Here is a 16,836-nt window from a genome sequence, read left to right as displayed (position 1 = left end):
TTTTCAAGGCACTGTATACCCGTTACTGAAGACACATGCTTCTCTACCAGGGATGGGCATCTTTTTAAAACATTAACCTTCAGGAGGGACACACAGGACCAGTGAGAAAGGAAAGGCAACCCTACCAATCAATGGGATGACCGATGTCACAGCCAGATCACCCTCACAACCAGAAAGCATATTTTAGGCAAACGTTTTGTTTGTACATTCGATGTAGCTACCATCGCTAAACAAACTAAAGTCCAACCCCTGGATTTTAAAGGATATAAAAATTAACACCCCCCCCCCCCCCCCAGCATTTGTAAAAAAAGTAAAAATCCAGCGTTTGCTGTAATACTTCTCTACAGTGCTGATCCCTGCAGACACAACGAGACATCTTATTGCAAGGCCTCTTCTCGGTAAATTACCTATTCCCTATGAGCACAGGCTGTCACACATACCCCCTTGGGGGGCACACCATCAGGTCAGCCTAGGGTGGTCACAGTAGTGTTGCAGACCGCTCTGCCATCATAATGTAGGTACCATTTTCTGCAGCTTTGAAGACTGCCCATAGATGACCCAAGAGGAGAAGAGAAAGGACACTAGGATGTCATGTGAATGCCTTAAGATACCTGGAGAAAAAGGTATGTATGCTAGGAATTAAGGTGGTTGTAAAGGCATAAGGTTGTTCTACCTTACTGTATTCTATGCAGGTAAAAAAACAAAAAAAAAACAAAAAAAAAAACAAACCTGCACGCAGTTCCCCCCTTAAATACATACCCGAGTCCGATCTTACTCAAGCGATGTGCACGAGAGGAGAGGCTCTCTCCCTCATTGGCTCAGATACAGCAATGGGAGCTATTGGCTGCTGCCAATTACGGCAGTAATTTGGGGGGGTGAGCTCAAGTGCCCCCATTTCAGGTGGCTTGCTATAGGGGACTCAGCAGGGGGGGGGGGTCAGAGCTGCTCTGTGCAAAACCACAGAGCAGGTAAGAATGACATGTTTGTTATTTAAAAAAAAAAAACTAACGGGACTTCACCTTAAAGCCTGCACCTCCCGGCCCAGAAAGGGGTTTCTGATGCTGGCAGACAGGGCTGGGTTTAGGATCATTTGACCCCCATGGCTGGCTTTCACATCGGTCACATGATCGGAAAGCACACGATCGAAGTAGTGATCGGGAGCTGTAAAGGCGCCGGTAACTGTTCCGGGAGCACAGATTTACATTTAGGTACACAAATATGCGGCCTTTTGGCAGCCAGGCCCACCGGCTAAGAGGCCATATATCTGCGTATTTTCAGTGCCAAAAGGTTAAAGTATAAAGTGAGAACAGCTGCTAAGATCGGATAGTTCAACTAAACCAGGGGTCTCAAACTAGCAGCCCTTCAACTGTTGCACAACTACAAGTCACATGAGGTATTGCAAGGCTGACAGTTACAAGCTTGACTCCCACAGGCAGAGGCATGATGGGGCTTGTAGTTTGGCAACAGCTGGAGGGCCACCCCTGAACTAAAGTGTATAGCTTCCACTCTGAGCTAAATAAGCCTGCAGTAACAGAACAGTGGGGTATATTTTTTTTAAATGAAGCAAAGTAAAATGCATGGTGTGAACAGGACTGTAAGCAAACCATTTTATTTAGCGACAGGAGCCATGACTAGCGTTCAGAGAGCTTTTAAAAAGCATGTCCGATTCCACACATTGCATGTAGAGCAGTCCCGGACTCTTCCCCAAAACCGTGCTGCACCATGTGGTTTAGCATGGGGCACCACTGACAATTAAGGGCAGCGCGATCCTGTGCATGCCGGGAAAGCGTACAATTTTGTCCTCGTTCCCAAGATGCATAGCTGTGAACCTAGCCTAAAGCCATCTCAATGTACTACATTACAAAGCAGGAGGCAGGTGTAGATAAGCCAATGTGCATGTGTGATAAGCCATTGATGGTGGAAGGTGCACACCAGTCAAAGTTGTAAACTAAACCATGAAAGGCATACAAAAGCTCCATCTCCCTGAATGGGGCTTCAGCTTCTTGCCCAGGCATTGTTTTAATGCACAAATCCATCTCACTGCTGTGTCAGAAATCAGGTGATCCAAGAACCCCTATTTGCTTAACCAGTAATTATGAAGAAGATGTATTCCCAAACACTCATCGTTATCTCTCACATTCAGAAACCTTGCTGTCTAAAAGTACTAGATTCAAACCTTTACTGGAGATCTGGACACATCAAGCACAGAAAGGAAACTCCATAGACTTCAGGAAATACACTCCCAGTGAACGTGGGATAAGCTGTCTGCATTCTGGCTGACAATAAGGAAAAAACTTGAAAGATTTGCTGACTTGGCACAGTTTCACTGTCTGCTGGATAATATTAACCAGTAACCGATTTATTTATTTTTTTGGCCCTGGTCAAGAACAACTTGCTTTACCACGTAAAAGAAAATAGAGTAGATACAAGCCAGGTTCATAAAATTAATATTTCTGCACATGTGCCCATGTACTGTAGTTCTTTAATGTTTATAATTGATTACATTCTAAACAGATACGGGATTAGGTATCAAATACATAATATATTAACCCCTGTTGCAGCTTTCTGACAAAATTTAGGAAACTCAAAAAAAAAAAAACCGGGGTGTACCAGGATTTAACAAGACTAATTCTTTACCTTGCGCACGACCTCTTCCTCCTCCTGGCGCTTCTCATAATGAGAAAAGTCATCAAAGATGGAGGTCGTGTGCTTGTAAGTGGCAATGATTTTAAGCACTAGTTTCGCTTTTTCTAAGGGCACCTCCTGCGTGTCTCGCGAGTTTGTGACCGGTTTGTTGTCGTTGTTCTCCAGGCGGATGTGCCTCAGCTGGTTGTTCGGGACGTCCTTGACAAAGAGCCACTTGACGTCAAACTTGCCCTTCCACTTGTCCTGCGACCAGACACCGGCGCTGGTGCCGTAGTCGACGGGTGACCGCATCTCGGCCACGCCACAGAAATGTCCACTGCCGTTGACGCTGAAGAGCAAGTAGACCGGGCCTTTGCCGTTCATGGAGCGGAAGGCGCTGTCTAGACGCTTATTCCCATGCTCTGTGCTACACCAGATAGAGTACTTGATGGAGCGGTGGATATCGTCCTCGGAGTAGCTCTTAATGATAAACACTCGCCCATTTTTCAGGTTCCAGTCAAAGTCCTTGGGGTTGTAGCTGTGGGAGGCTTTGAGCTTCTCCAACACTGGATGGGAGTCACTACCGGGAGCAGCATGAGGCTGGGCCCCACCCAAGGGATTGCCATCAGATCCCCCACCTTGCCCGTAGGCAGCGTTCCTGTTCCGAGGGGCTACCCAGCGGTTTTGTGGAGCCTGTTGCTGCTGCTGTGGTGGTGGTGGAGGGTTTTGGAAGGGGGCTTGGGATAAAGGCGGTGGTTGGGCCGGGATGGGCTGCAGCAGCTGCTGTTGGGGTTGTGGTTGAGGGATGGACTGAGGAGACGGGATTTGCTGAGGCATCGGAGGCTTTGTGACGGGGCCCTTGTTATCCCATGTGCCGATGTCCATGTTGTGTTTGATGGGTGGTGGAGGCAGGGCTCCACCAATGATGGTCACGGGCTTGGTTTTTGTCTTAGGCTGGGGTTTGGCAGGTTTGCTGGCTATGGCGGCCCAAGAGGTGGGTTTTGAGGGTGGCATGCTTATGCTTGGGCCCCCATTGCCAGACAGGGCACTAGGCATCCCTACACTATTGACTACAGAGCCCACTGTCTTGACTGCAGAGGCGGTAACATTGCTACCTATCTTTAGCCCCACCATGCCCTGCTCAATGCTGTTCATGCCAGGTGCCTTGTTCAGAGTCTCATTGTGAAACCCGGTCTGTCCATCCACAATGGTGCCCCCCAGAGAGCTTGGTGGGTAGCTATAGCTACCTCCATAGGCAGAGTTCTGAGTCTGCTGGCCCTGAGAGCCGCTGGTGCCCCAGGCGGAGAAGGCATGGTTCTCGGGGAAGAAGTTGAAACGATGTTGGTAGATGTTGTTTCCAAGTCCACCAGGCTGGCCAAACACGGCATCGTGCATGAAATGGTGGTCTCCATTGCTCAGCTGTCCATACGGGGTGAGGTACGGGATAGGAGGATCCCCACCTGTTGACCACGGTGCCTCACTGAGGGAGTACGGGAAACCAATCGATGGAGGGTAGTAGCTGGAGAGGTATGGGTCCGTCATTGAAGGGTAGCTGTTACTCTGTTAAAAAAAATAAAATAAAACTGGAATTTAGCCACAACTCACTTTAGACCATATTGTTTTAACACGTTTTAATAATTGTCACAGAACAGTAGGTAAACTAGACAAAACATTTCTCTTTTGTACAACAGAAGGGTCAGAGCCTCTGTCAGTTCTTTACATGTGTATGTGGTCCCATTTGGTGATTTACTTTCACTGAAAAGCATACATTTAAAAATGTTTAGATCTGGAGTCGCTATACTTAAGAGGCAGAAAAAAGCGATTGTGCTTTCTGTATAAAATATTTTTATGATCATTCTAGGGTCCTATAAAAGATCTTGCAATTTTCAGTATAGGTCCATAAATGACCAAATATGTGCGACCCAGGGGCCCCCAAATAGTGGCTCTCTGCTTGCCTTTATTTGGCCATTGAGGCACTATTCTTCCCACTGATACCAATGGTGTAATTTTATCTGCTCCCACTGGCGCCGGGGCATTTTCTGCTCCCACGGTCACACTGACTACAGTCTGGCCCCCCTTAATGTTTGAAAGCAGCAAACTGGTCCATTGGTCCAAAATTTGAAGACCCCTGCTCTTAGAGATCCTGTAGCCGAGACAACAGGATTGTTAGTATGACAAAGACCTGAGAAACAATATATAAAACCAACTAAATGTTCCTAATAAAACACATTGGGTTGATGTACTAAAACTGGAGCACTCGGAATCTGGTGCAGCTGTGCATGGTAGCCAATCAGCTTCTAACTTCAGCGTGTCCAATTAAACAGAACAAATCTGGAAGCCAATTGGTTTTTATGCACAGCTGCACCACATTTTGCACTCTCTGGTTTTAGTAAATCACCTCACTGTTCATTTCGCCATATCAAAGGTTTCATGACTAAAAAAGGTCACATTCATTAGGATGCAAGCTAGGAAATTCTCTAACCATTTACAAAAAATGTTACCAAGACTTCCTCTTTCCACAGAAAGTGGTTTTGACTCATGGTGTCCATTTTAAGCACTTATTTTTTTTGTTGCTGCTGCGTGTGCCACCACTGGGGAGATTTCTCATGACTTCCTGTCCAGGAGACCACATGGAAAGAGAGGACCTTCCCAAGGAGAACAGACCGCAAAGAAAATCCTGCCTAACATACCCAAACCTAAGGGGATGGTTTTCCAAGGGGGGTGGTGGGAGATTTGAAGAAAGACCAAGATAACAGGTGGACATAACTGAGATGTCCTAATACACACGAATAAAGCTCGTGGTTTGTGGACCTTTGATCATCACATCTACATATGCTTGACAACCCATTCCAAAACCATGAGCAATAACATGGAGTTGGCCCTCTTGGCAGTAATTTGCATGTTTTTAACTTGTTCACACTCTAAATATTGATAGCTCAATCACAAAACATGTGTTTGTTCACCTTTAGGCCCCTTTCACATGGGCTGTCAGTTTTTCAGGTGGACCTGATTGGACCCATTCATTGCCCTTTAGCAGATATTAATGGACGTGTTGGTTGATAGTCGCCGACATCCTATCTGCTAAAAACAGACGGATGGGGGATCCGTTCCACATCCGTCTGGTGGATTGGATAACAGTCGGATGAAAAAATGGACAGGCGGTCTGTTTATATCTGACTGCCCATAGAGGAAAGCAGGTTGTGTCTGCTTTGCCTAAGCAGAGCGGACACGGACCTGTCATCCACCTGCTCAGAGGAGATTCCCCACTGAGCAGGTAGATCCGCTGGTGGAGTCTGCCAGTGTGAAAGCAGCCTTACAGAGAATAATGCAAAGGTGAACATTATACACCCTGCCCACCCAGCCAGTGCCCGCTGTATTTGACAACCGTGAGCTTGTCAGTGCCCATGTAGGCGGTCCAACCATATGCAGATTTGATATTCTCCCTCTTCTCTGTGCAGTGTTTAAAAGGACAGATCACTCTGCCAACACTGACCAATCAGAATCACTCTGGTCCTTTCCAGAAGGTCTGCACAGAGAAGGGGAAAAAGGGTGGGGACTTCCAATCCCTGGACTGCTGGAGTGGCTGCATGGGGACTGACAGCTCCACATCACCGGCGGTAAGATTGGCAAGGAGGGGAGGGAAGGGTGTTCACTTTTACAGAGCAAACACTTCTCATACAGGCCGATTCTGGCTCTTCGCTCCTACATGTAATATATATATATATTTTTTTTTTTTTAGAAAATTACTCAGAACCCCCAAATACAGTATCTGCGCAGCAATTTTTCAAACGCACTTTTTTTGGGAAAAAACAAAACAAACAAAATAAAAACAGTAAAGTTAGCCCAATTTTATTGTATAATGTGAAAGCTGTTACGCCGAGTAAATAGATAGCCAACATGTCAAGCTTTAAAATTGTGCACACTCGTGGAATGGCGCCAAACTTTGGTATTAGAGTTACAGTGGAGTTCTTGGGCTAGAATTGTTAATCCCGCTCCAACGTTCGTGGCGATACCTCACATGTGTGGTTTGAATGCTGTTTACATATGCGGGCACGACGTACGTGTATATTTTTACACTTTCTCTTTAAAAAAATGTTTTTTTGATCACATTTATTCCTATTACAAGGAATGTAAACATCCCTTGTAATAGGAATAGTGTGTGACAGGGTCCTCTTTATGGAGAGATGTGGGGTCTCTATAAGACCCCACATTTCTCCTCCAGGCCGGAAAGACCGATGTCAAAAGAAAAAATAAACGATTTTGGTCTTTCAAGCCGAGATGTTGACGTCACGTCCGGGCGGGCGGAAGTAATAACGTCGTGACGGGGCCTTCGAAGGTCATACACTATGTCGGGGACCATCTGTCCTTTGGAAATCTCTATCCTCAACTTTCGGCGCCGGTGGATTCCTACTCCGGCTTGCCGATCGCACGGTTGAGCCGATAGAAGCCCCGGAGGGGCGGGGGAATTGAAAAAATCAGCTGCTGCTGACTTTTTTTAATAAAAGGGCACTTACCTGTCCAGCGATCCAGTGTTATCCTCATCAGGGCTGGTTATTCACCGGTCTTGAGGTCCCTGGTGCTGGCATGTTTAGTGTGGGAAGCTAGCTATGACTCCTTGCGGCTTCACAGCTGGCCTTCCACTGCACATGCGTGAGCTGCACTGCGATGTGTAAATGACCTGCTGGGACCTGTGACGTGTCCTAGAAGGCTGTGGGTGGGGAAGAAGGAGGGAGTGGGTACCTACCCAAACTACCCCCCCCCCCCCACCCAAAAAAAAAAAAAAAACTTCCAATAGAAAAGGGGGAAGGGGGGGAGACAAAGTGACACTACCCCTTTTGGGTGAAGTTCTGCTTTAAAGTGGAAGTAAACCCATCCATAAAACAGTTTAATTTCTGGCACGTGCTGGAAATGTAACACTCCCATTGGTTGTGCTCTCAACCAATCTGTCAAACCATCCAATAGCTGGTGTCATAACTGATCACATGTGGAGCATCATGGAAGTTGTAGATTAAACAGAGGCAAAGATGGCAGCTTCCTTGGCTGAAAATGATAGGAGGGTTTACTTACACTTTAATGACCCACAAAATACTGGGCTTTTTTTATTAAATGTCATTACAAAATAAGACCACCCAGTAGCATAGGGCTTTCACTTGAATTGTGTGCATTAGCTTGCAGTAAGGTGCACCTCATGGTCAAGGTCTGTGGACACCTGACCTTCACAAACCATATTGTGTTATAGCTGTAAAAAGGGGAAGGGGGTGCTAAGCAACCTGCACTCCTCTGTGATGGCTTTCCACAACATTTTGGAGGGTGTTGGTGTTAACTTGTACGCATTCAGCCAACAGAGCAATTGTAAGATCAGGTAGTGATGTTGGATAAGAGGACCTGGCTCACAATTGATGTTGCTTTTCATCCCAAAGGTGATCAGTAGGGTTGAGGTCAGTTCCTCCACACCAAACCATGTCTTAATGGAGCTGGCTTTGTACACAGTAGAACAGTCATAGGCCTTCACCAAACTTACCACATAGCTGGAAGTGCACATCTCAAAAGTTCTTTACATTGGAAATACCCAAACTAAATGTGAAGGCAGGCCCACATATCTAAAGCCATCTACAGTAAATATGGCACATTATATTAGAGAATTTCCCAACTTCAAGCTACAAAATGAGATCTAAAAAACCCATGACAGGTGTTCTTTGAATGGAATATACCATAAGCCAAAACAGCTAAAAGGCATACTTGGCTTTGTTGCCCCAGAAGTAGCATTGAGAAACATCAGCTTCCATCAGTGGCTTTTTTAGACAGGAGTGAAGTAGAGTATCACACAGCAATTTCATTGAATAAACCCCCCCAACCTCCACCCACTCAGAGGCAGGAGATATTTACTGACCTGATTGGACTGGCCGGACAGGTACTGCTCAAAGTCGTTGTCGTGCACGTTGTCCTTCTGGTGTAGGGATCCATTTTGCACTGAAATAAGATCATTGTTTGAGCGCCCTAGTGGAAAAACTTTTGAGGAGAAATTGAGTTTGTAAACTAACTAGGCAAGGATTGGCCTAAGACACAAGTCTATGCAAAAGCTGTGGGAGCGGGGGAAGGGGTGGGGTGGGGGGGCTACAACTACATCCGTTCAACATAATACACCAATGCAAAGGGGGCCAAAAACACATTCAGTACATCTCTGCAACACATGCACATTCCCAACGCACAGAAAAATCCCTACTGATCTGCCAGAAACCCAGCAAGATCCTAACTTCCCATTTGAGAAAACCTCCCCTTTATGTTATAGAGATTAATACAGGGGAGGTGTTCTGTAGTCCAGCAGTGGATAGCGCAGACTGGGCTGACAATACTGCTTTGTATTTCAATGCAACAGAAGAAAAGTTGTCAGCTGACTACAGGAAGTCAGGAGCTCACCGGAATTCAGGAGGATCTGCAGGAAATTAATTTTTTTAAAAAGATACCAGACACACTAGCCAAACATTTTTTTTTTTTTTTTGGGTAGAATGGGGAAGGTTTTACTGCTCTGTGGTCCCAATGAGGGAAAAATTCCCTCCCAGGAACCTCCCATGGCCTCTAAGGAGGCTATAGGAGCTCAACCTTAAAATGATTGTAACGTATTTATGTTTTAAACAACATAATATACTTGCCTCCTGTGCAGTTGGTTTTGCACAGAGCAGCCCTGATCCTCCTCTTCTCAGCTCCCTCTTCGGTGCTCCTGGCCCCTCCCTCCTTTCAAGTGCCCCTACAGCAAGCAGCTTGCTCCCCGCGTCCATTCAGACACAGAGCTGCCATTCGGCCCCACCCCTTCTCTCCCCTGATTGGCTGAGAACACAGCAGCGGCGCTATTGGCTCCCATGGCTGTCAATTAAAGTCGATTAGCCAATCAGGAGGGAGAGTACTGGATGGCCGAGGGATTTGTGGACACCACTGGAGAGAGATGGGGCTCAGGTTATGGGGGGCTGAGGGGAGGCTGCAGCACACAGAAAGCTTTTTATCTGAACGCATTAGGATAAAAGAAAAAAAAAAAACTTCTGCCTTTACAATCACTAACAATATGATGCTAAATGATCCCTTTATTACAAGTCACGCTGTCCTATTTACCGGCCCTTTATGGAACGAAGCTGAAGAGGTTGTCCACCCAAAAGTGATATTTTAATTTATAGGGAGAACTTGGTGAGACTTCTCATGTGTCCTGGATACTCAAGACAGGGAAATCTCCTCTCTTCTGTCTAAAATAAATAGAAATCCAGCAGAGATGGTGGGAACCCCTCATAATGGGCACAGCGGGTGTACAGACCTGGGAACTCAGTACAGGGATGGTGGGAACCTCTCATAATGGGCACAGCAGGTGTACAGACCCAGGAACTCAGCACAGGGATGGTGAGAACCCCTCATAATGGGCACAGCAGGTGTACAGACCTGGGAACTCAGCACAGGGATGGTGGGAACCCCTCATAATGAGCACAGCAGGTGTACAGACCCGGGAACTCAGCACAGGGATGGTGGGAACCCCTCATAATGGGCACAGCAGGTGTACAGACCCGGGAACTCAGCACAGGGATGGTGGGAACCCCTCATAATGGGCACATCAGGTGTACAGACCTGGGAACTCAGCACAGGGATGGTGGGAACACCTCATAATGGGCACAGCAGGTGTACAGACCTGGGAACTCAGCACAGGGTCTCACCAATACAGTACCCAGGAGATAGAAAAGACTGAGGGTGTAAATCACCATCGTCCAAAGACTGAAATATCAGTCCAATCTATTATAGAATTGTGATTGGCTGCCCATGTACAGTATCTTCAGATCTACAATTTTCTTTTTGAAAATAAAACATAATTTTCTATGTGCTGGGCTATATGTGGCTAGTGTGGTATACATTTCTAGCTTTCCCAAGGAATAGGGTGGCTATGTGAAAGGGGGGATCTGAGGCAGACAATTACCCCCCCCCCCCTCCCTGTTCCTCCTGTCAGTCTGAAAAGTGCCGACATGTAAACACAGTGCTGACTCCATGCAGTTGGATGAAGCCTGTTAGATGGCTTTGCCTGGTAGCAGGACACGGGCTGCTCATTGCATCCCACCAATCCTATAGGAAAAGGACATTAATCCACACAGTTTACATATACAATGACACCGTTCTCATTGCTTTCAGTTCATCTATTTCCTATGCAAAGTTTCAGAATGAGATGCGAGTCACACAATCACCATCATCCAAAACTTCCAGCATGCTGCCGCACGATGCAAATCAGCTGGTTGATGATAAACAGGCAAATTCAGCCTGACCTGCTAGAAGCCACACTTTGCCAGCTGTGACACAAGAAGCAGACGCCACTGAACATGTCTGCCACCCTTTCCAAAATGATGTAAGCATTATCGGCTATTACTGGACTTGTGTTATTAGGCCGATGCCACAGAGAATGTGTTCTTCAATGGCCTAATATTTCTACATGCCTTAAAGGACAACAACTCCACCTTTTACAAAAAAAATAAATAATTACTTTTTAGGAAAAGTCTGCAAAGCATTGCAACCACAATGGATCATGGGTGCAATGCCAGGCTTCTGCAGATTCTTCCACCAGCTCCTTGTCTGTACAGGGGTACAGGCTTTCAGTTAGAGAGCTGGAGGAAATGTGATGTGCTGTGATCACCAAACTCGTGTCTCTATAATTATTACAAATCCATTTGCCGCAGTGCCAGATGAGGCTTGTAGTTCATTCAACGCAGAAGAACTTCACAGAAGTCCTTCTGCTTTGACCATCTTTGGTTCCAGCTGATGGTTGCTACAGCACCTGCTTACATACACAGCCATTATTCCAGGAACGTGTCTGTTGGGACTGTGCATTGGAATCTCTTGCAGCTCATACAAAACACAGATTTCTGTGAATGAATGGCTCAGATGTGTGGGCGGAGCCATGCCAATTTCTGAAAGAGACAACGGCTGCTAAATACAGGGTGAAACGGTGCAGAGTTGGCCTTTAATCTTTTTTGTGTCCACTGTCTGCCTTCCAAGGCATCTGAAATAAAAGTGTTGAAATAAAGAGACCCTGTCACAGATTTAAAGTGGTTGTAAAGCCTCAAGGTTTTTCACATTAATGCATTAGGGTGAAAAACCTGTGCTGCAGCGGTCCCCCAGACCCCCCCCCCTTTTTCTTTACTGGATCGGATCAGTCTCAGGTATGTGCAGGAGCGCAGCGGCTCCAGCCGCTGTCTCTCTCCTCATCGGACAGATTGATAGCAGGAGACACTGGCTCCCTCTGCCATCAATCAAATCCAGTGACGCGGGGGGCGGGGCCAAGTGTCGATGGACGCAGCAGCGGGACTCAGGAGCAAGCCCACACAGGTGCCCCCAGGAAAAGTGACTTTCCGCAGGGGCAGCCGATGAAGAAAAACCTCAGGGCGTGTTGAATGCCTGTGTCCCGCACTGCACTGATGTGGGAAACCGCGACCTACATGGCGGGAGATGCAACCATCCAACACACACTGTAGTGGCAGACACTAAAGATTCTAGAATTTGAGGAATGAGTCTTTTGCAGGTAATTTTGTTTCTTTAAAATCAGCAATGGAGAAGCGGAAGCCTAAGCCCCGTTTCACACTATGAAGCGCATGTAAATTGCACAGGAACAGCACTGCATTCCCATGTGATTCATTGTGATTTGAGCCAATTCATTTTGAACAGGCTCAAACTACACAGCATCGCAGCAAAGACATGCATGCGCCTTTTTTTGGAGGCGTGCTGCAAACCAGATGGCATGGTTCTTTTGTACCATGCAATCTATGAAGGCAAACACACTGCATTTGTTTCCTGCGTTGTTTGGGGTGTCATTAAATTTGTATTTATAAAGGCGCCTGCCTACCTTTAGACCAGTGAAGCTGCCCCCCTTTAAAGTGAAAATATTATTAATCACTTTATATATGATATAAAGAAAGCAATGTGCGATCACCCATAAATACAAAAAAATAATATTCATGTAAAGTGAAACACAGTAAAAATTATCAAAATTCCATAGACGTGTGTTGTGATTTACCACTATGCATGTTAATCTTCTGTGTGTCCTTAAATGGTCCAACTGTGCCACCATAAATCACCAGCCACTGTGAAAAAGCTAGCTTCCTGAAGACGCGATCAGCGAAACTAGCCGAGGCTCTACGGGTGTCGTCACTTCCTGTTCCACTGCGACGTCACTTCCGGCTGTTGGAAAGCACGCTGGTTGCCAAGCGGTATGGTGGTGCTGGCTGACAGAAAAGCTGTTTACATTGGTGCCCAGTCTGGGCACAACAACAAGTGGGTGCTACATTCTGCCTTTGTGTACACCTGGAACAATACTAGTGATGCACCAAAATTTCGGTTTTCAGCCTTGTGCCGAAAGAAAACAAAAGCAAACAAAAAAAAATGCTGATAATGGCTGGCGAAAACGCCCGAGATTTTGTTAAGCTCAAGGTGTTTTTCATAGGTTACGTGACTAAAAAAAAAAAAAAAAAAAAAAAGCATCAAAAACGGGTGCTTTTTTTATGCGTTCTTGCGCTGACCAATTATGCACAAAAAACACAGTAATCAGGATTTTTAACACTGCTTCAAAAAAGGTGCCAATAATAAATATTTTAAATTCAAGCAATAAAAAAAAAAAAAAATTTTATATATATATATATATATATATATATATACACATACACACACATCAATTTCGGCACCACTAATAAACACTACACTAGAAGTACTTCTCCGATTCGATGTTGTGGTGTCTTTGGAGTGAATATTGAAGAATTAGGAGGAGTTTGATGACCTATTGATGGATGGTGTGATCGATCTGGTAGATTTAACCCATTGCGCTTGTTGACCTTTAGTAACAGAGGTCGGTGGATTAATGGGGAGTGTGCATTTTTCACAGTGGCTGGTGATTTATGGTGGCACAGTTGGAAGATCATAAAAAGGGAACATAGAAGATTTACATGCATAGTGGTGGATCAAAACGCACGCCTGAGCTTTTTCATCATTTTTACTGTGTTTCACTTTACATGAATATTGTTTTTTTTATATTTAAAAGGGTGATAGAAAGCAATGCTTTCTTTCTTTATAACAAATTTCTATTGACACCCACAGCAGATCGCAAGTGTAGTGTGATTGGAATGCGGTGCAGGAAATGCACACGGATTGTGGCATTGCCCACACTGCATACATGTGAACCTAATATACTAAAATATAATATAAAAGTATAACTAAAACGTTTTTCTAGTTTTGGATGGAGTGAAGAATTAGAACCCCTGTCAGTTTGTACTGCTGTCTGTGCCCCCATTAGGGAGATTGACCTTCTCTATTTGCTCTCTTTACTTCTATCATTGAAAGTAAAAAAATAAATAAATACATTTTGGGTTGTCCCTAAAAAATTAAGAGGGGAAATCTTCCAAAGGGGACACTAGTTCTGGTGACTTGGGGTCCCTAAGGAATTCCCTTAATTAGCAGGGATTTCCTCACACTTCCTGTTTGGATAGGAGACAGGAAGTAAAGGGAAATCTCTAAAATAGGACAAATATGACAAAAAAAAAAAGAAATCTGACAGGGGTTCATTTATAACCCCTTCCTTGCTCTAGCCAAAATAAAAAGTTTTGCCTATAGTTCTACTTTAAAGAACTCAATAGGTGACTATAGCAGCACCATCCAGCCCATCTCAGAGTTAAAGGAGAAGAACAGACCTATCTTGTTTGGCTGTACTTCTATCGATGACAGGTGTGCAAATCATTTTGCACTCCTGTGACCTGTTTTCAGCAGAGAGCGGGACATCACAGAGTCGGTCCAGGTTCTGCGTCATCACAACCATCGAGTCTGGATCCACCAGATCCCTAGACCGACAACCGGATCAGCCTCTCAGCCAGCCGCCCCCCAGCTCAGTGCTCCAGTGAGCAAGGAGAGGGCAGAGCAGAGAGCCGTGACTGACAGTCTCCAACTCTCTGCTCGGGGAGCTGTGAGAACTGAGCGATCAGCAGTATTCGATCGCTCGGTTCTTGGTGTTAGGAGGAGCCAGGGGACCAATGCTGCATCTACCCAGGCAAGTACGAGTTTTAAAAACAAAACCCCATACTTCTCTTAAAGAGGAAGTGAATTCCTTTACTGACATTTACCTATAGGTAAGCCTATAAGGCTTGCCTATAGGTACTGTAAATATCTCCTAAACATAAGCCGTTTGGGAGATATTTACATTACATGCAGCCAGTGAAATCACAGGCGCATGCACTGTGATGGAACAGCGGCGCGCATGCACGGGAGTGATGTCATTGCAGCTCTGGCCAGTCACAGAGCCTGAGCCCGCGAACCAGGTAGCAAAACTGGTGAAGATGGGAGCCCCTGCAGCGCTGACATTGTGGCGCTGGAAGAGCTCAGTTTTTCTTTTCCCCTTTTTTTTCTTTAAGTCAGCAACTACAATGTTAATGTAATTTTTAATTTTATGGTGGACCTCCGCTTTAACAAGCACTTTAGAGCCTCTGAATGAGTAGAAAGGAAGATCAAACATTCGACAATCTCTGACCCTTGTACAATAGTAGAATATATATGAATGATGGCAAGAGAGAGAGGACAAAACACAATACATCTATCAGTGTGAGTGGAACTCTATCTGGGTTGGGATAACAAGACCCAAAACAAGTTCTTCTATGGCAAAGCAAAAACTTTATTTGATGCTATTGGGGGATTGGAAATCAAGGTCTACTGTATGAAATGTTGCAGGTAGCGCATGCACACCACACGTCATTCAAATAGTTAATAAGGGGGGGTTTTAGGGGCAGGAAGAGACTTAAAGAGCACAAGAAAACTTACCTTTACTGTCTTGTCCTTTTGGTCTCTGCGATTTAAAATGAGAAAAAATAAATAAAATTAGAAAAGTGGTCCAGACTATGTGTATAATATAGTGCGAGGTTCAGTTATTCAGCAATTTCAACAGTCATCTGTACACACACTGAAGGACAAGTGTGTGTCGCCCTTCCATGCTGTTCAGTAAATAGGCAGGATTAGAACTTTCTTACTGGCTGCCATGGGCAAAACACATGTAAACCAATCATGGCCAATCACATATCTATACTACTCCTGTAATCCCCTCTGCGTAACAAAATGTGGCTGGCAACGTAGATACATACCTTAGCAACCTCAGACATAAAACAGAACAAAGCATATCCTTCTATAGTGTGTACTTAAGAGCACTAAAGCTGCATTCACACCTGAGCGTTTTCAGCTCAAAAAACGCTCGTAAAACTCCTGAGAAAATGCCTAACACAAACAAGAAAAATCCCATTCATTTCAATGGCACCTGTTCACATCTGAGCGTTTTGTCACCTGAAGCAAAACGCCTTAAGCTCAAAAAAAAAAACTTCTTTGGGGCAGATTATGGGCGTTTTTCTGCTTTTTACATTGGTGACCTGTGTATAAATGCGGCAAAATCGTGGTGATGAAGATATATAGTTTAGTAGGATTTTACAAGGGGACAATAAAGTCTCTCCAACCAATTTATAACATTTATTTATATGGTTTTGTTTATGTGTAATTAAGAAGGGTCATCGATCATATCGAATAATGCATCATTGTTTCAACGATTTTCTGATAAACATTAGAGCATAAAATTCTGTATGCGGTTTTTAAATTGTAATAAAAATTATTAGAACAAAAAAAAAAAACAAGAACACTGTCCTTAGTCTTCCTCCCTGCATTGATGAGACACCGCGCCCCCCCCCCCCCCCCCCCCCCCAAAGCTGCTTTTATTGCCGATCTCTGACCGGTGGTATCACTATCCCTCTCGCCAACATTACCTCTTAGTCTCTCTTCACACTAGTGCAGTCCTTGCGTCCGAGTTTGCTCGGGCACGGCAGACTATTCATTTGAATGGGATGCCGTGCGAAACGTACAAAAAAAAAAAAAAGTGAATGCACCTTCTTAAAAACGAGGCTGCAGGGAAACCGCATGGTCCTTTTGACCATGCGGTTTCCCTGCGGTTCCCACACCCACGATCGCGCTGAGATGCATGGGGGGTGCCATTCAAAATAAATGGCAGCCCCACATTTCTCCCAACAGCAGTGCAATTCAGCTGCAGGTATCAATGCGATTCCCGCAACCAGAACGTAGGACCCCCCCCCCCGCACTAGTGTGAACCGAGCCTTATAAAACACCACTAGTCCATCGATCGATGTGCGGACATAAGAGTGCTGGCTCACAATCTGGCAATGGAGA

At 45.2% G+C, this 16,836-nt stretch overlaps 1 protein-coding gene across 2 annotated transcripts in view; it reads right to left on the bottom strand.

Annotated features, from left to right (window-relative positions):
* Positions 1-16,836, bottom strand: part of YTHDF1 (YTH N6-methyladenosine RNA binding protein F1) — a 56,658-nt gene that overhangs the window by 23,599 nt on the left and 16,223 nt on the right. Inside the window, exons 2-4 of one of the 2 annotated variants that reach the window (XM_073607468.1) lie at positions 15,436-15,460; positions 8,516-8,634; positions 2,638-4,185 (exon numbers count right to left, since the gene is read on the bottom strand). In XM_073607468.1, the coding sequence (XP_073463569.1) occupies positions 2,638-4,185; positions 8,516-8,634; positions 15,436-15,460 (1,692 nt within the window). The remainder of the gene's footprint in view (positions 1-2,637; positions 4,186-8,515; positions 8,635-15,435; positions 15,461-16,836) is intronic. The other variant, XM_073607470.1, reaches the window with a different exon arrangement.

The sequence above is a fragment of the Aquarana catesbeiana genome, linkage group LG12, assembly GCF_042186555.1.
Source record: "Aquarana catesbeiana isolate 2022-GZ linkage group LG12, ASM4218655v1, whole genome shotgun sequence".
Lineage (NCBI taxonomy): Eukaryota > Metazoa > Chordata > Amphibia > Anura > Ranidae > Aquarana > Aquarana catesbeiana.
This window is presented reverse-complemented; position numbering and strand designations above follow the sequence as displayed.